Here is a 27,841-nt window from a genome sequence, read left to right as displayed (position 1 = left end):
ATAAATAAAATTTAGCAGTAAGTCAATCGTTTATATTTAAAACATATTTTAAGTATCATTGCTAATTTTTTTTTAAATTTATTAACGAAAAGGTGACTAAAATAAAATTGACAACGTTAAAATACAAAATTATTATAAAACTTTAAGTTAACTTTGAAAAATTTAGGTGTTTTAATCGTATATCAGTTATTGTATAAAATTTTTTTTTTTGATAAAATATACAAAAATCTTACAATACACTTTTTAAGCTTAACATAAAATATCAATTAAAAAAAAACATTTCAGGAAACATTTTTAAAACCAATTAAAACACATTTACTCCAAAAAAATATTAGTTATCAAATTTCTTAAGTTTTCTTGTAATTATTGAATTATTAACACTTTTTATATAAAAAAATCCCTTGATAAAAATTATCAAAAGTTTTGTTTATCAATAAACAGTTCTTAAAATTATAAAAAAGAACTTATTTTTGTAATTAACTTAAAGCTTACTTATAAACTTAGAGTTATAAAAGCGTGAATCTGCATGATTCAAACAAATAATGAAGTTTTTTGTAAAGAAAAATTAATTAAAAAAAAGTGTTTGGTAAAAACGGATGGAATTTCATATGTATTCTTAAACCAAAATAACTCAACTCAAAAGTACAAACAAGTCAGATATTTTCACCGAAACAAGTAATTCACCTTACACGAACAAATTCAATCAAAACCGGATGTTTCTTCTGGTTTGTGCATCCATTTTCCAAATCCATTTCTGCTGAAATCTTTTATCAGAATGTTTTTGGCAATGAGGTAATCAGTTGCTGACTTTTTTGTGTCGTCATAACATGACTTTATTCGCACATTGAACTTAGGGGCAATCTATTAAATCAATTAAATTTAATGGATGTAAAAAATATATTTTTAAAATCAGGGTTGCCACGCAAAATTTTGAAAATATATTATTTAGCTTGACTTTTCAAGATTTTGACCAAATAAGCCTGACTTTTACCTTTCTGATAGGTACGAGTTTATGTACGCACCTCCAGTTAAATACCCATTCTTAGTACTCATATTTTGATAAGTACGTATTTTGATTACACATATTTTGACAAGTATGCATTAAAGTACGCACATCTTATCCAGTATACATTTTTGAACCAAATAAAAACTTTCTGTCAGGTTTATTTTTTGCAAGTAATTTCTAAGTGCACAAATGTGGAGTAAACTACTGACCAAAAATTTTTAATCAAAATACTCAAACTAAATCATTATTAGTTCAGCAAAACGAATAATGGTATCAAAAACTCAACATCTGCAATTAACTTTGTCATAACTTCAAAAAAACATTATATCATGATGTAGACTAAAAAAGTTAGCCATGATCTTACATAAAATATTTATTAAAACTTACAAAAACAATAGAAAATAAAGAAAACAACACATGTAATGAAATAGCAACTACATTTCATAAAAAGGCGTAATGCTGTTTAAAATCTTTTTAAAAATTTAAACTTTAAACTAATTTATACTATTTATGAAATCATAATGCATAAAAAAAAACTGTAACTAAAAAACATTTTAGAGTGTAAATGTCGTAAAAAACATTTTAAATTGTATAAACTGTAAACTAATTAAGTGTTCTTTCCACAGATCATTGATACTAAAAAGATAACATACAACAACTACTTGTTCAAATCGGTTAGTAGTTCAACATGCTTCTAGGAAAATTTGGCAAATTTAGTCGGACTTTAAAGGATTTTTTGTTAATATTCTATTATTTTTAGGCTTTGAAAATTAACTAATTTTGTAGACTAGAACTGACAAATTCTGACATTTTGACCTAAAAAAACTGAATGTTTGCCATTTTAACCTAAAAAACTGACTTTTGGTCATTTTGGCCCAAATAAAACTGACTTTTACCTTACTTTTTTCAAATTTTCCAAAAAAAACTGACTTAGTCTGACCCATGGCAACCCTTTAAAAGCCTTATTTTATAAGTGGTAGTTTAGTTCATATTTAAAATACAGTTTTAACTTTATTAAATAGTATAATATTTATGTATTGCTTTTAAGTGGAATTTTTATATATATTTCTTCGATTAAAAAGGTATTGTTAAAAATTTAGGAAGATTAAAAAAAATAAAAAAATTGTTAAATCATTATTTCAAGAAACTAATATTTTTTTACACGGGGAATAACAAATAACTTGAATAGTAGTGAATTACTAAGATTAATAGTTAAATTTTGTAAAGATTTTTTCTATAAATAGTTTTTAATAACATATATTTAGTTGTTAATATTAAGAACACTTCACTGTTATTTTCATAAAGCTCTGGATTAATAAGCAGTAAAAAAATAAAAACAGACCTTTTTAAACTGCTGATAAAGCGAATGAGGAGCCACTCTGCTGATGATGACTTGCTCATCACTGCTATCTAGCGGACATCCTTTCGTTCCATCAACGATTTCCAGCTTCTTGTCGTCGTAATACATCCAATTGACGCTGAATTCTCGCGTTTTCGTCTTCCGCGCTTCTCTCGGAGGTTCCCCACTACTGAGGCGTCCCATCTAAGAAATATGTTGATTCAAGAAATAATACTTAAACTTTATATTTAATAAAAAATATCTTGTTGCAGTTGATTTTTATAATTAGTTTTAAAATCCGAAAAAAAGGTTAGAAATATGAGTAACAAAAAACCTTAGGACTAAGATATTTTCAAAATTATTTGTAGCTCTTGTTAAAAATAATCCATCAACAAGCAAATATTTATATAAATTATAATTTCAAAAGGTGTTTTTTTTTTACTTTTTGTCATTGTAAGGAAAATATGTAAGCAAGAACAAGATAGAAAACTTTAAAGCTAAAAAATCTTTACAAGTGTACCTACTATACTTATATATAAAATATATTACAAAAAGTCTAGTTTAAAAACTCACTCTAGGATGATTGATTCTGTATCTAACGGGAAGTTTTTCTTTACTTGTAAGGTACTTTTCCAACCTGCAACAAGTACTTCTTGATAAATGACCGTGGTGATACAACATTCCTAGTACCAAAGATTTCATGTACACTGGTTCTATTATAAGGGATAATAGTGAACCCTGTAGGAAAAAATTGTTTAGTTTCCTCATATAAATCAACATGTAACATTTAGCATTAAAAAATACAACAAAAAATAATTAGCCTGCTAAAAACAAATACAATATTTTTTGTTAATAAGAACACTAGTGAATTCGTAGACACTAAATTTTTAAAAGTAGCATTTTTATAATTTAGTACAATAATTTGAAATTACAATTTTATAATAACCAACGACTTTTATGTACATTTATCATTTCGATCCAACTGAAAGTTTGTTTCAAATAATTTAACAGAATACTCAAAAACATGACAAAAGCTTTTCTGCGATGTTACAGCGCTTAGCAGTGGACCCTGCATAAATACTTGGCAGTGAAAGAAGCTAATATACTTACTTGAAGACCGAGCAAGTTCCACTTCATAACTTTGTCGCTGCAACTCATGGTTCTCAATCTCTCGCCCCTCAGCAATCCGTCCCACGTCGGAATGTTGTCGTCAATTTCAATCGGGGTGCAGCCTTCTCCTGTCAAGTTTGAGAATACCAGAAACAGATTTCGAATTTACTTGTAACGAATGAGCTTATTTTAAATAGACTTCTTAAATTATATATATTTCAACATAGCTAAAATTGTTTTTAAATAAAGTTTTCTGTAAAACTATCAATACTTGCTTTTGCGTTAATCAAAATTTAAAACTGTTTTGCGACTTACCTAACCAAAACATCAATTTATTTGAATATTATTAAAAGTTACTAAAACAAACCTAAATTTTTAGGATTAAATCTTCGTCATCTATGAGCTTTATGTCTTTTTTTTTTCATTTTACAAAGGTTTCAGTTACTCAAAATCTAAATACAAATTATGGTTCAAACTCAGTTGTTAAGTAACACTATGCTTGTGTAATTAAACTTTTGGCTTTTATTACTAAAACTAGTTAATTTCACTTAACTTGCAAAACTTATAACATTATTAACATAGTATTTGAAGTAAAATACGATTCAATTTTTTTTAACATCACGTTTTAAATGGTTTTTTTGAGGTTTCATAAATATGTAAATTAGCTATTTGTAATAGTTTAAGAAATAAAACCCAAAAGTTTTAGCTTATTAAAGCAAAAGTTTTACTAAACAACTAAGTTGTAAATCAGCTTAGGTAACTGTATTGACTACATAAACGTTGAAATATGAAAAACAATGAAAAATATTTAAACACTGTTCAAAAACAAGCTTTAGCTTAACAAACTTAGATTTTACTTTAAAAAAATTTTGGTAAAGTTTTTTATATAATTAGTTATAATTGAAAAAGAAAGAAAGTTAAAGGCGTATCAAAGTAAGTTGGAAGATATTAATTATCAATTTAAATTTGTAAGATACTCTACTGAGCATTATACACGTACAAAAACTTAAACAAACAATTTTAATTCATAAGTAAATTATAAAACTAATTCCAAACAAAAATTAAGAATAGTAAGTAGAAAAAACCTTTGTAAAACTATTAACGACATAAAGCTCTTAAAAATAATACTTAGTACCCAGATTTTTTTTGATTAATAAAATAATCTAAAAAAAAACACAATAAAAGTATGGAAAAATTCTTGCATAGAAGCAGCAAAATAGATTGAGGTATACGTAAAAATGCTGATCCTAAAATAAGCTTGATAGAAATATATTTCAATGAAAAAATTATTAATCTATTGATTACATAAACATATTCAGCGTTGATTTGTTAACTAAAAGTTAGTATAAAATAAGAAGTTTAATTTTTCCTATTTTAGAAGAATTCCCATTATAAAAATCGATTATTACCTAAAAAACATATTAACTTATTGATAATCCTAAAGGTTTATTAATAATATCAATTATCATTAATATTATTATTAATACCAAAATTTATTTATAATCTATACTTTAGTTTAAACAAGTCTTTTTAAACCAAAAAATAATAAATGACGTCCTACACTACCTAGCAAAACATTTATCAAAATTTACTACTTAAAATGCTGTGCAAATTTAAATGTTTACTTTGTTGTGAATAAACTTTAAAAATATTTCATAATACTAATAAAAAGGCAGCTAAACTAATGATCATCAGCAAGCCTCAAACAATTAAATGGTTAGTCGAAATTCGTTTGTACTAATTGGTCTTTTGAACAGTCAATGTTTGTCGTTTAAATTACAACACCCTGTTAATTAATTAACCTTTACTAGGTTTACCATTGTTACGCAGTTAGTTTTGTTACCTTATTCGTCTTTTATGTGAATTAATTCAATTTTGTAAAATAACTGTAACTCATCATTTTATGTATACTTCTTAAGTTTAACTTACAAAGAAGCTGCAAATACGTTTATACCGTTTTAGAAATATTCCAATATATCTAACATAAAATTTAAAAAAAAAATAACAAAATTAATCGTAAAAACTTTTTTTAATATTATTTTTGATCATTATAAAAAAAAAGTGAAATACTTACTGATTTCTTAAAGTCTTTGGTAAAATATAAAAATTAGGATATTCATTTACTTTCTTTAACTTTATTAACACACTTCAAAAACTAATTTAAAGGAAAACGTTTTTTAAACTTAGATTGACCCATTATTAAAAAGTAACTACTAATTAGAATTGATGTGATCTACTAAGCTTTAGAGATTTACTATTACTTATATTATTAACATTGAGGTTAAAATGAGTTGTGAAAATTTTTATCATTTCTAGATCGATATAAAACAATTTCAATTTTCTCGTTTTTTTTTAACAGTTTTTATAAAATACTATATTTACGATAAACATTATATACTTTTAATTAAACATATTTTCTAACGGAAAGTTTTAAATTTGAAATAAAAAAATCAAATAATTATACTGTAATTAGGCCATTAACAATTATTTTTTTAATTTTTCATTAAAATTCACAATAATCAAATAAAAAGAAATTAATCAGTATTATGTTAGTTAGTAAAGACCACACTTTTACAATATTTGTTCTTAGTAATTATGTAGTCCTTAAGTAATGAACTATCTGCATCTTACTTTCTCAATAATACAATCCTTATGAAAAATATTAAATACATTCTTTCACATTTACCTTTATTAGTTTTTTTTTATAGTTAACTAAATCTTATAATATACATTTAATAATAATCACTATGTGCAAAACTAATTCTTAGACTAAATTTTAAATTTAAACTAGTTTTTCATTAACCCTTTAAACTACAAAATATTTTCATAATTATTAATTATTAAAAATAAAATATTACCTTATGCCATGATAGCTTAAAAAGAATTAGTAAAATTTACAGTATACTGCAATAAAGATAAGAATTTACAGCACTTGCGGCAATTGTACAAGGCTAACGTAATCTAAACTCGAGCTCAACAAACTTGGAGTACTACCAAATGTAATTTTAAAATTATTGTAATTGTAGTTTTATTTCTAAATTTATAAAGTACGGAATATAATACTTGAAGGAGGTAAAATTTTATTCTATTAATAGCAGTTAAACATAACTGAAAACATAAAACTTTATTTTGATATTTATGTGTTTAGAAAAATTATAAAAGTAATAATATTTTAGTTAAGATTTTAGTGACACGAATTTTTCTTTATAAGTGCATCAGTACAAACTTGTCAGTATAAAAATTAACTAAAGAATGAAATTATGACTTAATTCAAAATGATAATACAGCACCTTAGGTATAATGTTTTTTTTTACTAACAAGACCTATTTATTTTAATACTAAACTTTGTTTTCGCGTATCAAAACAAAACATAAATTTATACTAAACACTAGATCACTAACTATTTAAGCATTACATAATAAATATTTTAACTATTGGTAAAAGTAGATAATGTTAATTGCAACTTTGAACTAGAATTATGTTGATTAATTAACAATAGTTCGATCAATTAACCTTTATTGTTTCTTATGTTTTGATCTCACTTTTATAGCTCGCTTTAGTAAAACTGACTTAATGTTTCAAACTACTTTTTTTAAAGTTCGTTGTCAAGTTTTAAAACTATTTATGAAACAAACTCTTAAATTACTCACTTTTAATTTAATTTTTAAGCACTACTTTTTGCAAAAAAATACTTATTTTTAGAATCAGTAGTTTAAAAAAGTTATTTGAGCCCGAAATTTAAACACTAGTAGTTGACAATTAATAATTTTAAGCTAGTGAATTATTTCAAAAATAATTGAGCATAAATTTGTGAATGTAAACTTGGTAACAAAAATTAGATTAGAGGAAATTTTATGTTTATGCTTAAACTAACTTTTTACATCATTAAATGAATAGGATTTTGTTAAATATAAAAAAGATTTAAATTACTTTGAACACAATTTTAATTATTTTCTATGTTTCATGCAACTTACTAAAGAAAAACTTTAAGTTAATTACCTTTTTTTCGGATTCTTATCCTAAGTAGTAAATAAAAAGTAGGAGTTTTAATAACATGCTAAATAGCAGATAAAAAATAATTCTTTATTATTCTGTTTAAAAAATAAAAAAAGTATTTTTTTTAAACTAAACGAAGATGAAACATAACTTGAGTTAATTAAAATTATTCAACGAAAACATCGGCGAAAGTCTACAGAGCCAAGGCTTGGACTTTCTTATGCCGTGAGACAAGCTTAAGTAAACATAAAGGTTTGATTATACTTATTCGAACATTAGACAACAAGCCTTCGGTAGACTGAGAAAAACTACTTCGTCCTGATTAGGACTCATCAGTCAGTCACAACCGAAAGACTTGCAGTCATCAATCTACAAACGTTTTATCATGTAAACTTAATTTACTAATATAACTATCATAAAATTCTTAACGCCATATTTTTTAGAAAGTTATCATATCATAAAATCATATGAATCCGCTATATACATTTGATAATGTTTGTTTGAAAAATAAGAGCTTGTGTAAAAGTTTGTCTTTTAGACAATGTTTTTGAGCTTTAAGACATTTTTGAACTTACAGCAAAAGTCTATGCCTGGCCGGGATCAATAAATTTTGGTTTTGTTTAAGAAACTAGTAACAAACGGTTTATCACTATAAAAATTCTAAACACAACTTGTGATGAAATATGTAAATGTAATTTTTTTTTTTGTAAATAAATATATTTTGTTAAATACTTTTCAACACACAAAGTTATAGAAGAGTAATTAAATTCTTATACCAAAAATATCTGACACTTTTTAATATTTCTACCTATTAACAACTTCACCACTCTTTTTAAAACAAACCGTTTTCGACTTTAGTCCTGAGCTGTCCCTGCTTCTTGCTAACCATGATCGGTTGGTGCAAACCGTCAAAAGCCACTTTGTCCGCATTTGGCTTGCGCAGTTCAGCATGACTGAACAGCGCACCGTCACCGCATGGGGCGGTAGAGATAAACAGGTGGAAGTTGGTTCCGGGTTTCAAACGGATCCTGTCGTTGTTAGGGTAATGTTGCTATATAATTATTTTAGCAGAAGTTGAGTATGTATATTATATTGAAAAAACTAAATTGTTATTATTCAAAAATTTAAAATCAATAGAGTTATACTAAAGATTAAAACCTAAAGAGAAAATTATATCATTATGTATGTGGATGTTTTTACTACTATTAACATTCTTTGTTCATTAATTGTTTAGTGTTATAGATAATTTTTAAGCTGACCACCAAGTAATAAAAATATTTAAATGTTTTTTTACTATTATTCTTATACTATTAAAACTTCCTACCACTCTGACAAATTATATTTTCACTTACATTTTTAAGTTAAGTTAACATCTTTGAAAATTTAGAACGGTTTTCATAAACTTAACTAACTACTCAATAAAATTTACTATTACTTTACTAAGAGTCTATATAAATCCATGTAAATTTTAATTTGCTTTTACTTAAGTATTTTATAGTTTATTAAGTATTTAATCCAAAGTAATATAGTATCATACATTAATAACTATTTAGAAAATCAAAATATTACATAAATGTTGCTACTATAATTTAAATGCTAACGTTTTATAGTCAAGTATTAAGATAAAGTTTATCTCACATGTGTAACTTTATATACTGCTAAAATTATAAATCTACATAAAAGTTCTTTAGCTCGTTTTAAATATTAATTTCTTGATGAGTAAACGAAGCCTTAAAAAAAAATTACAATAGCCCTGCTCAAATTTAATGTATAAAAGCTCAATTTTAATACAATGACTATTATTAAGTGAATTGATTATTAACAATCGTTTGTGTTTTCACAATTTGAGCTTGTAGCAAAAACAAATCATAAAATATTGTATTTTTTAACGCGAAAAGAACGTAGATTGCATACAGGTTTAATAACTCTCTTCTTACTCATCATAAGATAACATTTGACGTAAAATAACTTATGTCTTATATCATAATTTCTCCATGCAATAAAACTAAAAAACTAAGATTTTCGAAATTTACCAACTTTGGTTTTTAACGATTTTATTTAAATACTCACAACTCTGGAAACATACTTCAATTTTGGTTTGAACTTTAAAGCTATAAACAAAATAAGCAGTCAAGAGTTATTCCTATGAATACAGTTTTCAATGAAAAATTATCAACTTCATTTGAAGAAAATAAATCATTTATCTAGACAACCCGCACTTAGCCTACTGAAATATATTGCACGTCATAAAAACTTGCTGCTCTAAATTTAATGATTTATAGTATAGAAAACTGTTCAGTTTATAAACTTTGTAATATTAAGAATACATAAAATTCATACCTCGTAAATTTTTTCAACTATTAAACTTTAATTGTTAACTTTACTTTCACAACTATATACTCATTTAACTATTATTACAAACTATATTTTTCTACTATTACTACAATTGGTATTATTATTATATTGTTGTTATAAAAGTAATTATTAAGCTTCAAACTAATTCGAAAATTAAAAAAAACTTATTTTAAGTTTGTTAATTTAATTTTTGTTACCAAGGTTTAGCGAATTATATACTATTAACTTTAATGAAGAAGTGTTAAACAAAAACAATATTTTAGTTTTGTAATTATTTTGTACAGCAACACCATGTAACCAAATAAAAAATAGATACTGTATAAGCTAAAGAAAAAAATAAATATATATTAAGAATTATTAACTAGAAAGTACTGTATTACTTCAAGTTCTAATTAGCCAAATTTAATTTTTGTACCGTAAATTCTATACTAATAAAACTACCTACAATATTTATTTTAACATTTGAAACTTTAACAAAAATTGTATTAATATAATATTCAATTAATGTCGTTAGCTTTTCAATTGTAAATCAATCATCACACTTTTAATGGGTATCACAAAGCAGTTAAGTAATATTATCAGTTATCACCACAAGTTAATTCTAAAACATATGCTTTATGTAACTGTCGCCTCAGTCGGCATTATAAAAATAGCTTGCATTTTGTGTTGTTCCGTAATCTTATTTTTATACTTAACCAAAATATTTAAAATTTTAATATAAGTTAAGGTTTTAAAGTTAACTAAAAAAATAAAAGATTGTTTAACAATTAACAGGTGTAACTATAGTTTTTTTTTTTTAAACCTAATTATATTGAAAATTGTGACGTGAAAAACTTTTTACAATCGAAGGCCATAACCAATATACAAACAAAAGAATTTCGTTTCTTTAAAACGTATTATAGTTTTAGCTTTAACCATCTACATTTTAACGACCATAATAATTTTGAATACTTAGTAAAATATTCATATTTAAGTACAAACTATCTAATAGATTATCAATTGACCGTCTTCATTAGCTTACTTTTTTCAATGAACCTGTTTCTTATTTACTTACTTTAAAATAATTATAAACTATAGCAGTAACTTATTATTATAGCTGTCTAAAAAGTTCAAGAAAAGAAGGTAAATTATAAAAAATACGTACTTATTTAACAATATTAGATTTAATTACAGTAAAATTTATTTATTGAACGTTGCTCATACTTTTTTTAAATTGTTTCAAATATAAAACTAAAACTAAATGCCATAAAATATTTTGGAAAAACTTATAGACTAAACTTAATTAAACTTTTACTAATTTAAATATTTATAATATAATTGTTTAATAACTTTGTTTAACTTAAGCTTTAAAAAATTATGTTATTTATGAGAAAAAAAATTCTACCGTTTACTATCAAAAACACTTAAATCTTTTCTACAGATTTTTAAAATGTTACTAAATTTATAACTACATTGGACGTTTGAGATAATTTTAAATATGGACTGTTTTAAACTAATTAAATACAATCATACATAACAATATATAAAAAAAAACAGTGAATTCTAACCGTTGTTCAACGTTGTGAAAAACCGATTCTTCAAATTTTCCAGCACAATATAGCTCTAAGTTGCTGTAAAACAATGTTCCTTTTAGCTATTTCTGCACTATATTATTACATAAACAACTAATAAATGACAATAATTTGATACATGTTTTATTCAAGCAAGTAAATATAGTAACTCTTTTATAAAACATTTCCGTACATGTAAACTTGGTAATTCAGTTTGAATTATATTTAATAGACATATTACAACAGATGTATTTACAAAATTTCTTGTACAACTTACTGATAAAAGAATCTCATAAGACCTCTTCTAGCAACAACTTCAGCATGACTATCAAACACAACTGAGCCGTCCATAATTAACCTGTCGCCAGTTATGCATCTGTTGCCTGTATTGTAATTAATACATGTTCCCGTATTTATGTAACATGTTGGTCAGTAATAAATAAATAAAATATCATTTATATTGCATAAGAAATCTGTCAGGAAACACAAGGAGTTTTTCTTTAAGTATAGCAAATAAACCAGAAGAGGAACGGAATTGATCGAGTATGAGTTTTCTGTTACATCACTGCGTGTATTTTTTTTTCTTATAAATCTTTAAGCCTGTTATACAGGGTCGTCAAATATTTTTTGTAAATCTCTTCGAGGTTTTATGAATTTCTTACAGGTTTTGGAAAAACAATTTTTTGGTCCATTTATAGTATAAAATAAAACTTAAGTCATAAATAGTATAAAAATATTAAAAAGATACTGTAAGGCTACTTAAATGTGTTTGTTTTAATGCAACAAAAAACAAAAAGTTTTTTTTTATCTTTAAAATATTTTTTTGTATCTAATCGTAATTCCTTACTTTATTTAAACAAGAGTTTAGAATTCCAAGTTTTTCTAGTATTCCATGTATTTTTGCAACCTTTTATTATACTTATCTTCAAGTATGTACAGGGTTGTCAAAAATTTTTAAGAATTTTTTCCAGGTTTTCGAACGTACAAGGTTTCAAGTCTATTTTAGAATAAAATTAGGTACAGGGTAAAACCTGTTTTAACTAGTACTTAAAAATTAAAAATAAATTGCATAGCTACTTTAAATGTATTTTTATTAAAAAATAAATAGAAGTAATAATAATCTTTTATCTATGTAACAGAATTTTTGTGCTAAGTCGAAGTATTATTACTTTACATGTAAAAATTATTTAAATTCCATGTTTTTTTAAGTTTTTTTAGTTATTTTTGGTCAAAACTCCTGTTTTTTATTTTTTTTAAATTTATGAAATTACAGGTTTTTTAGCCTAGATTGTCAAATTCCAAATTTTTTTACAACCCTGTATGTAATCTAAAATATCTGTACTAAACTTTTTTTAACAAACAAACAACTGTTTTCAGTGCGTTAAGTATTTTATTAACCTAAGGAGATTTCTCACTTTTTGACAAAAACTTGATTTATAAATTATGTAAAACAGATAATTTTTAACGGATAGAGTCCTTAGTTTAAAAAAGTATTTTATGTGCCGAATACGATTGCTTTTGCATTGCCACGGGTCTTGCTAGTCTTGATTTTAAGATTTTGTAATTAAATTAGTAAAGTCATTCATCATAAATAAATTAGGATTATCAATTTAATAAAAAAAAATATATTATCGTACTTTTAGTTGAGTTTTTTTATGTTAATACACAGAATAAATGATATGTTCTGTAGCCAAAAGAGCAAAACTCTAGTAAGTTGGTAATTAAATTTCAATTAATGGACTTTTAAACAACAAAGAAATCAAAACGTTCTTGTATCCATATAAAACACAAGTCTTGGCACAAATGAATTTTGGCAAATATAATAGTGCAGTTGTAAATCTGCATATTGATTTAATTTATAATGAGTTAAAAATATGGAGTGTTCTGCTATCCATATTAAGCACAGAGCTTGTGCCAAGTTAATTGTGGCAATTGATAGGTGAGAAATGATTTATTGACCAGGTGGAATGATTTGAAACAAACTTTAGTTCCTACAAAAATATAATTTAGCTACTAATATATTGCAATTAAACAACATAAACACTATCTGTTTTCAAAGAACTGAAAATACAAAACACCTAACAGCAACAAGTTAAGGTAACACTTATTAATAATGCAATCAATCATGGAAATTTAATTTATAGACATTTTAAGGACATTGGGAGGAAGTGCATTGTATTTTGCAAAAAATAACATTGGGTTTCATATGAAAGCTTAAAGTATAAACTAAAGTTCGTCTTTATTGAATAAAAAAAGTCTTTAATATAGTTACTTATGTAAAATATTTCCGATAGAAAAATATGGACCGCATTATTTAATCATTATTTTCTTAAATATTTTAAAAATTATCTTTTGTTTTAACAAAATCTCAAACTTAAAGGAAACTTTTTTAAACAGTTTATACTGTTTATAGTTAATAAACTTCTCTAAATATTTAAAATTAAAAAAATTAGAAAAAAGCGTAAAAAAAGACTGATTTTATTTAAAAAAGAAACTTATTTTAAAAAATAATAAAAACCTCTTCACTTGAAACACGGAAATATTACTATAAAATTTTCTGTAAAAATTTAAAGAAAATAGTTTTAAAATGAAGAATATAGTTTTTTATTGAAATAATATATTTTCTCTTTTTTAGCTTACGTCTTCTATATGTACCTTATTGAACCAATTATATGTACTTATTAAGTCTATAATAACTCAAAAATTATTTTTAATTTTGTTGAGCGGTAAAAAGCGTTTGATAGCTAATGTAAAACTTCACATGATAACACTTTTTTTTGAGCAAGTCTTAAACCAACGTCTTTAACATAATACTTAAACACCCATAAAATATTTAAAAAGGCATAACATTTACTTAATATTTAGTAATTTAAACATTTAACTTTATTTTATAATTTTAATGAACAAATGAACACTCAATTTTTTTTCTTTCCAATATATTTCGTCAAATTCTCTTCAGGGAAATTAAAATTGAAACCATACAATAAAACACAACAAGTGTATATACAAAAATTTTACAAATTAATTAACCAATCGATTAAGTAAACGTAACTGTAATCAACAAAAATGTAATCAACAAAAACTTTTAAAATCAACACAAAATGGTCTTAACTAAATAAGGCTAAGATGTAGTCAAATTCTTTTTTTTTATATAAATTTGGTTTATTTGAATGTATTAAAACCAATTAAATTAAATTTAATTAAATTGGTTAAATTTACATTTACTTAATAGATTAGTTAATTAATTTGTAAAATTTTTGTATATATACTTGTTGTGTTTTATTGTATTGCTTCAATTTTAATTTCCCTGAAGAGAATTTACGAAATATATTGGAAATAAAAAAAATTTGAGTGTTCATTTACTCATTAAAAATTATAACATTTACTTCTATTAAAGATTTTGACTACAGACTTTAATAAGTTTGATATTATTATCTAGAACACTTTATATATTCTTACCATATTGATTGATTATATTTTCGTATTTATAAAACAATTTTGTATAAATTACTAACCAGACCCAATACTGACAACTTTATACTTTGTTTCACCTTTTACTTGATAAGACATAACAAACCCAGCAAATACTTTCTTACCTGTTATAATTTACAAAATTACTAGTATAAAAACTATGAAGTTTTCTTTGAAAAATCAACTTAATTTTCAAATTTAAAAAATAAAACCAGTAATATTTGTTAATAACTACTATATAAAATTTTTTGTCTGTTCTTATCAAATTAGTTTTAATATTAACTATTAATATTTGCAACATTTTCTTACGAGTATTATTTGATGGAATACAAACAAAATAGTTTATTTGAAAGTTATAAACTTTTACATAGACATAACACATTATAAAAGAAAATTTAAACTTAAATTTATGCTTATAAAGATATAAAGTTGTGGCTGAATGACTAACGAATAACACTTAAAGCTGCCCAGTTTATACTTAACACAGTCTTACAAGAGATTATTGCATTAGATTAAGCTATTCTCATCTATGTAAAAATAGCTCACCTATTGTAAACTAACTTAGTTTTATACATAAAAAAATATTTTTATAATTAAAAACGGTGCTAAAAATTAAAAAAAAAAATTTAAGTTATTATCATAATTACTTCAGGAACGTTGTGTAAAACCATATTAACAATATCTGTTAAAAATATAAATAATAAAATTTCTAAAGAAGCTAGAATAAAATTACTGGTAAGTTTTTATTTTTAATTTTATAAATAAACAATATTATAAAGCAAATGTACCATAATCTAAATCCATTTGCAACTTAAACTACTACATTTTTAATTTTTTATAAATTTATTCAATTTAAAAACTTTGCAATTAAAATTTGAATACAATAAATACCTTTTGACAACAGAAAAAACAAAAATAAAATATAACTTTGCTTACCAATTTACTAACATATGGTGTACTGTACATGGAGTAAAGAAATTTTAGTGGGTAATAAGGTTGTCTCATAATCTCATAACAAATTATTTTGTAATATGTATTTTAAAACTAGAATTAATAAAGTTAAATTAATAAAGAAAAGCAGATGATATTATTAGTATTTCTTGCATAACATGCATACAAAAATATTTCTAGTATTATTTAGTCTTTATTTATAATTTAGAATTCTACTTTGAATATTTGTTTCTTTTAAAAATTCAAAAATGTACAAGACATGTATTATATGTTACTTTGCAATTAGATATGTTGTTTATATGCAGTATGACCAATGTGTTGTCTTGTAAGAGTCATTTATTAAAAGATTATGCTAATTAGTCGGACTTGGCATTTGTACAAGTATTTAAGTGATCAGTTAGTAATTTATTAAGCAACTTGATTATTGGTACACTAATCTTATTATAAAGTGTGATTCGTGTAGGGTCAATATAATATCCTTTTTATAATCTCTTTTTATTCACTTAATAAATACATAAAAGTTATTTAATTGATATTTTCTTACCTTATCTGTTCGTTACTTTAAGTCTGTTGTTTTCAACAAATTCATTATACTTAATCTATTACATTATTACAAGAAACTTTTCTGAAATAATTAATTTTAAACTTTTATGACTAAACTATAACAGTTACTTTAAGATTTTACATTTAAAACCTAGTTTTAATTCTCACATTATTTATTTTTAATGAATTACTCAATTTTTTTAGAAGACATTAAGTTTTAATTTACTTATTTAATGTATCTAAAATTTATTAAAATTTATAAGTGAAAATACCTTAAATGACCATTTTTAATACTTCGAATTACCATTACAAATAATTCTAAAAAAACTTTCAAAGCCATAAGAGATTCAATGAATGTTTTTGCAAAGATTAATACCAGCCCTCAATTGAAAGCTTAAAGTTAAATACAGGATGGCCACTGATTTTTTAGAAAGTTGTTCCACGTTTATTTATTTTAATTCAAGTTTTTTTTATAGCTTAAGTTTTCTTTTTATTTTTAGTAGAAAATTAAATTCAAAGTAAATAATAATGTTCAACAGTATATATTACTAAAAAACTTTCAGTGCTACTTTAATGATCTTTATTATAAATAAATCTCTGAAAAATGTTAAAAAACTTTTGTAAAATTTAGTTATTACTTGACTTTTTTAAATTTCATTATCTTACTTATAAAACTTTATTTAAATTATAGTTTTTTATAACTATTATTTTGCATAAATTTCCAAATTTAATTTCTATCTCTAGGTAAAATGGCCACCTTGTATATGCTGTAAAATATTTTCTATGAAAAATGAAATCTTTTTAATACTATTACAAATTTCTTTTTTTGGTAATTAGTAATCAACACATATCTAAAAGTATTTTAAACTTAAATGCTGTATTTAAACAGTTAAATACCTTCATTAGTGTCAAGTATAGCTGATTTTTTTACAACTTTTTAAGATTTGTTAGTTTGATTGAAATAAATACTAAGTTTCTTAATTAATATTACATACACTAAATATCAATTTTTTATAAAAATTGTACTTATGCTGGGTTAAACTTAAAATATAAATTTGCACCTTATATAAACACATATTGTTTATAAATGAAGTTCTATAAAATTTCAATATTAAATTTCTTTTATCAACAAATCAATAAAAAAAATAACTACATATAAACAATAAAGCATAATAACCAAAACTGAAAAACCATAGCAGTAATTTTTTTTTTAGGTTAATATCGCTATTTTCTCACTGACCAGTAACAATATTTCCACATTCTTGTATCATTTCATCGAACTTATCAATAACCATCTTGCCTATTTTATCGCACTCAGAGTTGCTGAGCTTTGAACTACTTAGTTGCGAGTTCTGTTTTAAACAGGGTAAGTTTAAAAAATTAATTAACTATTTTAAGTTCAAATTTTTACAATTTTTACTGTTAAGATGCAAAATGTGTAAATAACTAAGATTTACTTTTTTTTCTATGATCTAAAAACTTTAAATAATAGAAATACGAAACAATTACTTTGCTTAACACCCTAAACTAAATTCTAATGAATAAAACATATAAATTCTTAAAAAAAGAGTAAAACATGTCTTAAAAAATGGTTGTGATAATTTTTTATATTTGTTTTCACATTAAATGATTAAAAACGAAATCTAACCACAACAGTTTGCGCGGGACTGCTCACATTGCTGTTTGGTCTGTTCAACTTAATAAACGGCATCTTGTTGTTGATATTAACCAACGCCAAACCAGCCGATTTGGTTTTTGCCTGCTTCTTGCTCGAAGCGTGCGCCGATGCCGCCATTTTGCCATTGACAAACCACGTGCATATAAATCTGCAAGCATTGATATATAACTATAAAATAAAGGTAATAATTTCATATATCCTTGTATCTTGATAGTTTTGTTGTTTCAGTTATTATTTTGTTTAACTTGATACGCTGGTTCAAATAGAGTTGTATCAATATATAGCCTACTTGTATAAAATCTTACTTGTAAATGAAAACAATTTTACAACTAAGCTACAAATTATTCATAAGGACTTTTAACAACATTTTTTTATTAACAAATAACATTTTTTGTTGATTTTCTCCCATGGTTTCAAACTTGCACTCGATTTTCAAATTTTTGTTAGCCTGTTCCAATTCCATCAACTGCGAAATGGGGTTTTTGTCAGAGGGCGAAAACGGTATGTTGCAAGGGGATTGGGTAAAGGGTTTTGGGGATGGGGTGCTTCTTGGGGTGAATTGTTTGTTGTTAGGGGTTGTTTTCGTAGAGGTGTTTTGAAAAGCAGGACTGGTTTCCTGTTGATAGAAGATTATCAGCAAGTTTAATTTCAACTTGTTAGCTAATCTTAAACTACTAACACCAACGCATTTCATTTTTAATATATGTTAAAATTATCTGTTACTTCATACATATTATTGTATTGAAAGTTTTTGTAATTATACTTTGTTTAATTAATCAATGTGTTGATTAAATTTTGTTTTAGCATAGCTCACAGCCATCTTTTAAAAGATTGAGTTCTAGCAACTTTCAAAATTCAAGCATTTAATTGTTGGAACTTATATGTATATGGTTTTTAATTTTCTTTAGTGATCTAAATATTCAATCAAAACCTATTTTAATAAAATATAAATTTAAAATACTACTAAAAGTTAATTTACAAAATCTAAATGATAACAACTAGATACAGAAATACTTCTGGATAGAATTTGGTTTTAAGGATCGACTATTAGTAATAAACTATTTTAAAAAGTTTGGTTTTGGTAATGGTTTTTATTTAAAAGTCTATACATAAATCACTGAAGTTTCAAGTAAAATTTATACAGTCTTAAATGTTTTTATTCCAACAATTTAGTCTTAAAAATAACATCAAAGCAGTTAAGTATAACTTGGTTCTAATTTAAATTTCTACACATATTTTTCTCTTTATGATGTAACTATTTTTAGCTAGATATATAAAAAATCATTATACATAACTAATATTTATACCATATATTTATCAGTTTTTAGCAACCTTATTCTGACGATGCGCTAAGTGATACTAATCAATAAGCTTCCGAACTTTTTTAAAATGAATAATTTATGTATAAACTTTTTAGAAATCAAATAGGTCAAACTATAAAAAAATACACTGTTTTAGTATTGTTTTAGATTTTATGTTAAACAACCAAAACAATGAAAAGTTTGATGCAATGCAAAAATTTTTACAAAATTATAGTGTTATGATGAAGTAATCAAATTAAAAGTTAAATTTTGTTAGCTAGTTAAACAAGTAAATTCGAGTACGATTATTAAATCTTTATTTCATGTTTTTATTATATACTAATAGTTTTTTGTTTTCAATATCAACTAAAACAAATAAATTAATAGGTATACATTAACCATAATCAAGCCGCAAACACGAACATTATTTATTACTTAAACTGTTTTGCTAGTTTTTATTGTTTTTGTATCAACTAATCACTTATTTACTATAATCGCTCCCTGGCAATCACCACTTTAAAATTTTCATACTTATATTTTTCAGCACAAACAGAAAACGGCAGGCAATATTTCTAGAATTTAAATAAACCTAATAATATTACAGAAGTATAACAAAATTACAATTTAACTAAATTTATTTGCAGTTTATTTAGTTTTTAATTTACTTTGTTTTAATTCAGTGCAGTATATTTAGAACTTCTCTAAATTACACTTATTGTATATTACTATCACTAAAAGACCTATTTTTAAATGCTAAAAAAATAACATTAAAGTAATAAAATTTATAAATCTCATTTTAACAACGTTTTTGATTTTTTTGTTATAAAAGTTTTCTTATAAGTTATACTTATCCGATCTAACTTCTGTTTAATATACCTTTTTTAGGTGACTTTCAACATTTTCAATTTAAGCTTTTTTTAAACGTTATACTCGCTCAAAATTAAACTACGTAAAGCTAACTGCTTCCATTTTTATTTAATTTTAATCTCTGTCATCTACTTTATTAAACTGATATAAATTAGTGATTTTTATTTTTTTTTAACAAAACTCTTTTATTTAATTACTGCATTATTCAATAAGTACTGTTTATTTTATATACTTACAACAACAACTAACTAGTTCCATCAGACTGGGAATTTTTTTAACTTGAGGTGTTTTCTTTGCTGTCAAGTCAACAACTTCCACCGGCACAGGCGGGGTCAGGTCCACATAGCTGGGGTGTTGAGCGGTTTTGTACGGTTTCGGGAGGGACTGAGCCAGCTTCTCCAAGGTTCTTATCGCCTGAGCTTCGTCTGATTTGGCCTTTTTGTACCTGTTGGTCAGAATTGTAGGGTCTTGGAAGTCAGTTCTTTCATCTTGTATCCTTTGTTTCATATGTTCTGTAAATAATAATCATTCGAGATTACTTTTTATCACTTTTTTTACTTTATAAAAATTCTGTTTTTCTGAAGGTTTCAGATAAACTCTGAGTTCTTTTTTTTTTTTAAGTGAAAAATTTGTAGATAAAGAAGTACAGAGTCTTTTTAATTGCAATTTTCTTCATTTTACCTTTTATTATTCTATTTTACTATTAAGCTAATAATTATTATTTTATTAACACAAAATTATATAATTTACATTATAATATTTTTTAGACTTATTAATGAAGTTTTAGTTAAAATCTTCAGCAAAGTATATACTACTTAGTTTAACAAACTGTTTCAGTAACTTAACGCTTGTCAAAATTTAAATAAATTTATCAGATAGTTTTTTAATTTTTTTTTTAAGTTTTTTACAGTTGTGCCACTCTTTGAGGCAAAAAAGCCAGTCTGATTGACCGAAAAGTTTAAAATGACTGAGTTTAAAGAAACTAAAAAAAATAGTTAAAAACTGAAAAAAATAGCTGCTAATGCCTAAAAATACCAAAGGATTAACAAAAGGACATAATTAAAAAGATAAACTTTAAGATAAGAATATTTTTGCAAAAAAAGTTAACTAATAACCTACTTAACTCTTATGACTTATTTAAACAAAAAAGTTGCTAAACATGAAAAAAAAACAAGATTTAAAGACATATTGTCTGATTATGTGTACTTTAATTAAACAAACCTAACAAAATACTGCAGGCTTTCTTTGCAACTAGAGTTTTTGCAAGTTTCTTTGAGGTAGACCCTTCCTTGCAAAACTTCGTACCTTTTATATAAATGAGGCATTCGAAAGGAGCTCTGTAATAAACAAACCACTTTTAATAAGTTTTTCGATTCAATCATATTCTTAAGGATAATGGCAGTATCTCGAAACTAAATTATTTTTATAAACATTGTGAACTGTCTATGAATAAAAAAAAATAAACAGATGCTATACTATTTTAAAGTTTAGTTATGTGTCATTATAAAGAAATGGTTTATGTCGATTAGTTTGAGACAAATTTATCTAAAATCTATTGAATTAAAAAACTTTCAATTTAAGTTCATTTATTTTATTAAATTAAAACTTAGTCCGGTATAAACTACAGTTTTAAAACATGGATTTAAAAAATCTTATTTTTGCAAAGATGTTTGATATTTATCATTTATAACCAAAAATATTGTATTGATATTTTGTAGTCAAATATATTAAAGGAAGCTTATTTTTTGGTACATAATCGATTTTCAATAACTTTAATCTTAATATTTATCTACTTATATTTACCATATATATTCAAACTTATATAACAAAAACTTACTAGTCTTCAAATATATAGTTTCAATTGTAATTGGTATTGTTTGTTGATAAATAAAATATTAATTTAAAGTTTTATATAGGTGTATACACAAACCAAGTATTTTTAATTCTATAGTTAGCTGCTTTTCAATGTATTATTAAATTTATATGAATAATATCTGACTAATTGTTTCACAACGACATAAAATTCATAAAATTAAATTAAATAAAAACACTATGTTTTAATTTCGGTATAGTATAACAACTTTTTTTATAGACAAGCTATAAAATTTTATTTTTCAAATTGAATTCTTAAAATAAACTTATTTTTAGTTCAAAGCATAATCAAAAAAACTTTCATGTAAAAAATAAAATAAATTGCTTGTTTTATTTGAATCTGTGTTTTAAACAGACAAAAAGGCAAACTTTATTTAGTTTGTTATTTTTAAAGTTCATTTAAGATTTTAAATATTATAATAACTTTATTACAACAAACTCATAAAATAATCTGGTCAAGCATAGGTTAAATATATTTTATAACTTACTACAGACTTGTTTGTAAAAATCTTTATTAGTAAAAAAATTTATTAAAATAAACTAATTTTTTAATCACAGAGTTTGTAAGAATAAAAACTATAATTCTCTAGAGTCTTAAATTTGTTGCTGAATTCTAAAAGAAACTACTTTGTTGTGTTTAACGTAATATTAATTGACAAATAATGAACTTTTCTATTAGTCTGTTAACCTTAAACAAGATTATTAGAACAATTCATTAAATCCTTATTAATGCTTCATTAACCTTTGAAAAGTTCAAACTACTTTAATATGAGATCAAGGTATTTTCATTACTTGTTCATATTATAATTTTAGTTTTAATTTAAATAGAATAACATCATTGTCATTTAATTTCATAAAACTATGCTTATTTTAATACTTTTGAACTTTTAAAAAGTTTGTAGTTGAATTACTAACAAAAACTGTTAAGTTCTTTTAATCTTTAACATTCGTTCATTAACATATCGTTAAGCAAAGCTTGTCATTTCAATTACGTAACTAATTATGTTAAATTTGAATACTAAAGATTATTTTCTAGACTGCAGTTCTAGCGTTCAACATAAAATTTTAACTTCTATGAAAAAGTTTTAAACTTTTTAAAAACTATTATAACAACAATATAAAAAATTTAAAAGTAAATGAAAGAATTATAAGATATAAAAATAAAATAAAAGTGGTTTAATTTACCCTTGAATATTTTTACAATGATAAACTAACTTATAAACTTGTACTACATAAAAAAACTATTTGTTTCTAATTATATACAGTTAAAAAATCAAAACACAAAAAGCTTTAGGACAACAGGTAAGGTATAGCTAATTTATATTTATTTGTTAGTAAGATTTTAGTTTTAAATCTAAACATCTCAGTTACATAAGCTTCCTTTAAGCACTTTAGTAAAGCAAAAAAATATTGCTTACTTGGATTCATAAAACATGAAGACATATATATAAACCTATAAAAACAATGTTGAAAGTTTAAGTAAAAAATTTACTTTATAAGTAATTCACAATCTGCAAAAATCTTGTATAAAAGAGTAAGAAGAAATTAAAAACATATTTTTAAAACAACAAAACTTTTATAGAACTGAAGTTCATTACTGAATGGAGTTATGACAGTTTTTATAGAATACAAAAACAACAAACACTTCTATAAAGTTTCCTATACAAATGTATAAACCACAACTTTTTCATTTTCAGTTTTATCAGAACTCTTTAAATTTACTAAAAATAAATCGACCCCTTCATTTTTTGAGCAAGAGTGTTTAATTTTTTTTTAAATATTCCTTATATAGTTAAAAAGACTTAAAATATTGAAATTTCTAAAATGTTTAAAATAAAATTATTATATTTTAAAAACTAGTGGTTTTTAAATCAGATTTTTATTTTTCAAAAAAAAAGTTGTGTATCGAAAAATACAAATACTAATTACAGATATTGTGAAAAAACTTTAAGAAGAATGGTTTAAAAATAATGGAGAAGCTAGGTTTTTATAAAATAGTCTGATTTTGATCGCTTAGATCTCAAAAGTTACTTTGAATTTTGTTAAGTGGTTTAAATGTCTTGTAAGTAAGATAAAACTTTACATATTAAGATCAAATTGTAAAAAAAATGGTGGACCTCCCATTTCCTTAAACTTTAAATCTAACAAAATTTCTTTATAACAAATTAATAACATAGTTCAAAGTAGTTTTAAAATATATAAATTTGTGTTTAAAGCACAAAAAATTGATTTTTTTAAATTTAAATGAAGTTATAATCTCTAATAACTATGTAGAAAATACTTGGGACATTAATTTGAATTAAAATAATATTTATCTAATATATACTTATGTCAAGAGTATAGATAACTTATTTTAACTGAAGTTTTAATGACTTAAAAAAATCAAAATTTATGACAAATAAAAAAAAAGAAAATGACTTACATTGCATCAGTTTCAGGTATGACTTGTTCAAATCTGATTTTGATATCATAAATTTGTGAGTACTCGTTCAGTGCAGATATGGCAGAAGGGCAGGTATGGCATTTTTCTTCTAAAATATGAAGATTTGGTAGTTTTTCTAGTAAACTGGAATGGTGCTTGATAAAGTCGTCATTGGTAGTCAAGTCTGTACACAAAATTTAAATTAATTAATAAAAGGTTGTAGTATTTTTGTTTGAAAGAGAACTGACATAAATGATGTAGTTAGGACATTAGTATATGGTATTACAACTCTGATTATTCAGATTGAATAACCCTAAACGTTTATTCAGCATAACTAACTTGACTGTTAACTATTAACGCTCAAATAAATATACAAAAACTAATGTTTAAATAAATTATTTATACTTATTCGAAGCATGGGATTTTTTTTCCTTTTCTTACTAATTCTATCTGAACTAGACTAAAATAAACATTTAAAATATATTTCAATTTTTTTTTTGCCAGATTTATTATAAGATTCTTTGAAAATAAAAATCTTTGTACTGCTAAATATATATATTTTCAACATAAAAATATTGAACATTAAAAAGGTTGACGAAAAGCACAATATACTATTAGCAAAGTTATTTTATTAAATGCAAAATAAAACTTAAATTTTCATCTGTTTTAAAACTGCAAACAAACTTTTACTTTTTAAAAGTTTTCTAGCATTTGATGAATGTCTATTATTTCTGATTACCAAACCTGAAAATAATATTTATTATAAAAATAGATTAAAGTATAAACTTCTGAATAGAAACTAACTTTAAAATTTTACAACTAATTATTATTTCAGCAATGTTTAGAATAATTTTCTATCCAAGGTGTGGGTTAAATAAAACTCTTAAAGATATAAGGCTAATTTTACTTAACTACTTTTAAATAATTAAAACTTAAGTTAAAAACAAAACAGTTTTAGTTGTTAATAAGCATACAAGTTAGTTCTACTGAACAATTTTCTCTTGCAGGTACAAATGGACTTATATAGTCTAACTTTAATTTTTTTAAAGTGTAAAAAAAAAATGAGATAATAAAATTTAATTATTTTACTAAGATTCTTTTTTTTAATCAAATCACTGTCATCTGCAGTAATAAATTTACTACTTTCAAAATCTAAAATCATTTGCCATTAATGTTTACATTATTAAAATAAGGCTTATATAACATACTCATACTGAAAAATACTGAAAAAAAGGCAATAATATATAAAATATATTTCTAGTACCTCTAAATATATACATAAATTTTATTTTCAGGTATTTTCATTACTTGTTCATATTATATCCTTAGTTTTTAATAGAATAAGACCATTGTCATTTAATTCCATAAAAATATGCTTATTTCAATAGTTTTGAACTTTTAAAAAGTTTGTAGTTGAATAACTAAAATTTAGTGTTAAGTTCTTTAATCTTTAACATTAGTTAATAAAGGGCATAGAAGGGATTAAATCACCTTTTGCACAATTAAGTCTTATTTTATTTAATTTTAACTTAGCTACAATTTTAAAGATTTTAAAAACTCAAAATATTTTTTGTGATATAGCCGGTGAAAGTGGGAGACTATAAAAGGTTTTCTATGGGAAGCGTAAAATAAAACAGCAAATAACTAGAAGTCACTAAAATCTATCTTCTCCTACGTTTTTTGAGAAAAAGACCTTAAACTTTCAGGAAATGTTCTTTGTAATAGTTAGAAAATTCTGTCCTAACAAAATTTAAAAAACTCTTTCAAACAGAATTTTCTAAATATTGCAAACAATATTTCCTGATAGTTTGAGGTTTTTATCACAAAATATTTATAAGGAGATATATTTTTTAGAGAAATGGCCTTTTTTGCCATTTTAGTTTGCAACTCCCATATAGAATCTATTGTTGCTGTGGACTTTGACCTGTTATATATCAAAAATTATATTGAATTTTTTAAATATATAAAAAGCATCTTGTAGTTTAGTTAAAACTAAATAAGATAAGATCAAACTGTGAAAAAAGTGATTTACACCCCTATGCCCTTAACATATTGTTAAGCAAAGCTTGTCATTTTAATTACGTAACAAATTATGTTAAATTTGAAATATTATATTTAGTGAAATTATATTTAGTGTATAATAATAAATTATCAGTCTTAAGAACAGTAAAGCTTACTCTAAAAAAATAATAGGAAATGTACTTATGTTTTAGACTTTAAAATACCCTTTTTTCCTAATTTTTGGACATTTATATACTTTTATTAGTAAGGTGTCTCAACACAAAGTTTTTTTTAACCCAAACCTTTAAAAACATTTAAACTTGTATTGCTCTCAGTAAACTTATCTGTACACAATTATGCAGATTTTCACATTTTGCAATAGGTTAAGGGCATAGGGAAAATAAATCAGCTTTTTTACAATTTGATCTTATTTTATTGAACTTTTACTAACCTACAAGTAGCTTTCTTAGATTATAAAACTCAAAAGTTTTGAGATATACCTGGTCAAAGTTGGAGACTACAATGCGCAAACTAAAACAACAAATAACTAGAAGTCTTTTATAATCTATCTCATTCTTAGTTATTTGAGATAACTACCTCAAAATTTCAGGAAATGTTCCTTGTAGTATTTAGGAAATTCTGTTTGAACAAAATTTAAAAAATAAAAATTAAAAGCTTTTGATAAAAAACAAAAGAAAAAAGGTTTTTGTTTTTAAAGTTTTTATAAAACTCTTATTTTATTTTTCAATTCTTTTTGACAGATTTTTTTAATATTACAAGGAAAATTTCCTGGAAATCAGAGGTCTTTAACTAAAAAAAACAAAGAAGAAGATAGACTTTTAGTGAAATAGTCTTTTTTTGCCATAAGTTTGCTGCACCTCCCTTAAGGAACCTATTTTAGTCTCCGACTTTGACCTGCTATATATCAAAAAGTATTTTGAATTTTTTGAAATCTATATAAAGCAACTTGTAGCTTAGTTAAAACTCAATAAAATAAGATCAAAATTAAAATATTAAAGCTATATTTTTTCAATATTGTGTTTTATTTAATATATTAGTCTTAACCGCTGAATAGCTTTAAAAACTTTATATATTTTAAATGGTACAGTGCTTGATTACAGGAATAACTTTCCACACAATTTAATTAAAACGCAATCCTTTCTTGCTCTCTGCCTTTCAAAAATGTTAGTGTTTAAGTCCCAGTTTACACATAAATCATTTGATCTAAAACAAGTCATAAAAAAAATTAAGTTTAAATTCAATCTATTAATAGGTACATAATATTACCTTCATAATTAAGTTTCAATTTCTTCACAATGCCTTCTAACTTACTCCCACTGTTATGCCTCTTGGTCATGGTGTAAATTAAAATGAGTAAG

General features: G+C 23.9%; 1 protein-coding gene across 1 annotated transcript; it reads right to left on the bottom strand.

Annotated features, from left to right (window-relative positions):
• Positions 1 to 365: 365 nt before the first annotated feature.
• On the bottom strand, positions 366 to 27,841 carry LOC145838269 (double-stranded RNA-specific adenosine deaminase-like). Its single transcript, XM_082945833.1, has 15 exons — positions 27,750 to 27,841; positions 24,462 to 24,645; positions 21,389 to 21,504; positions 20,417 to 20,679; positions 18,386 to 18,615; positions 17,970 to 18,147; positions 17,562 to 17,673; positions 14,872 to 14,952; positions 11,634 to 11,739; positions 11,354 to 11,416; positions 8,295 to 8,479; positions 3,456 to 3,583; positions 2,919 to 3,083; positions 2,349 to 2,549; positions 366 to 861 (listed from the first exon to the last, which is right to left on the bottom strand). The coding sequence occupies exons 1-15, from the start codon at positions 27,817 to 27,819 to the stop codon at positions 700 to 702; spliced, it is 2,244 nt and encodes a 747-aa protein (XP_082801959.1). The 5' UTR covers positions 27,820 to 27,841; the 3' UTR covers positions 366 to 699.

The sequence above is a fragment of the Thalia democratica genome, chromosome 6 (assembly GCF_965202585.1).
Source record: "Thalia democratica chromosome 6, ktThaDemo2.hap1.1, whole genome shotgun sequence".
NCBI classification, from domain to species: Eukaryota; Metazoa; Chordata; class Thaliacea; order Salpida; family Salpidae; genus Thalia; species Thalia democratica.
Note: the sequence above shows the minus strand (reverse complement) of the source record. Positions and strands in the feature narration are given on the sequence as shown.

What these genes read in the sequence shown, in the direction of transcription:
- LOC145838269 (XM_082945833.1), bottom strand. Translation starts at nt 27,819, where the DNA reads ATGACCAAGAGGCATAACAGTGGGAGTAAGTTAGAAGGCATTGTGAAG. An exon ending in ATTGAAACTTAATTATGAAG is followed by an intron (nt 24,646 to 27,749) that starts GTAATATTATGT and finishes TTTTGTGTACAG; the next exon opens with ACTTGACTACCAATGACGAC. An exon ending in ATACCTGAAACTGATGCAAT is followed by an intron (nt 21,505 to 24,461) that starts GTAAGTCATTTT and finishes TGTTTATTACAG; the next exon opens with AGCTCCTTTCGAATGCCTCA.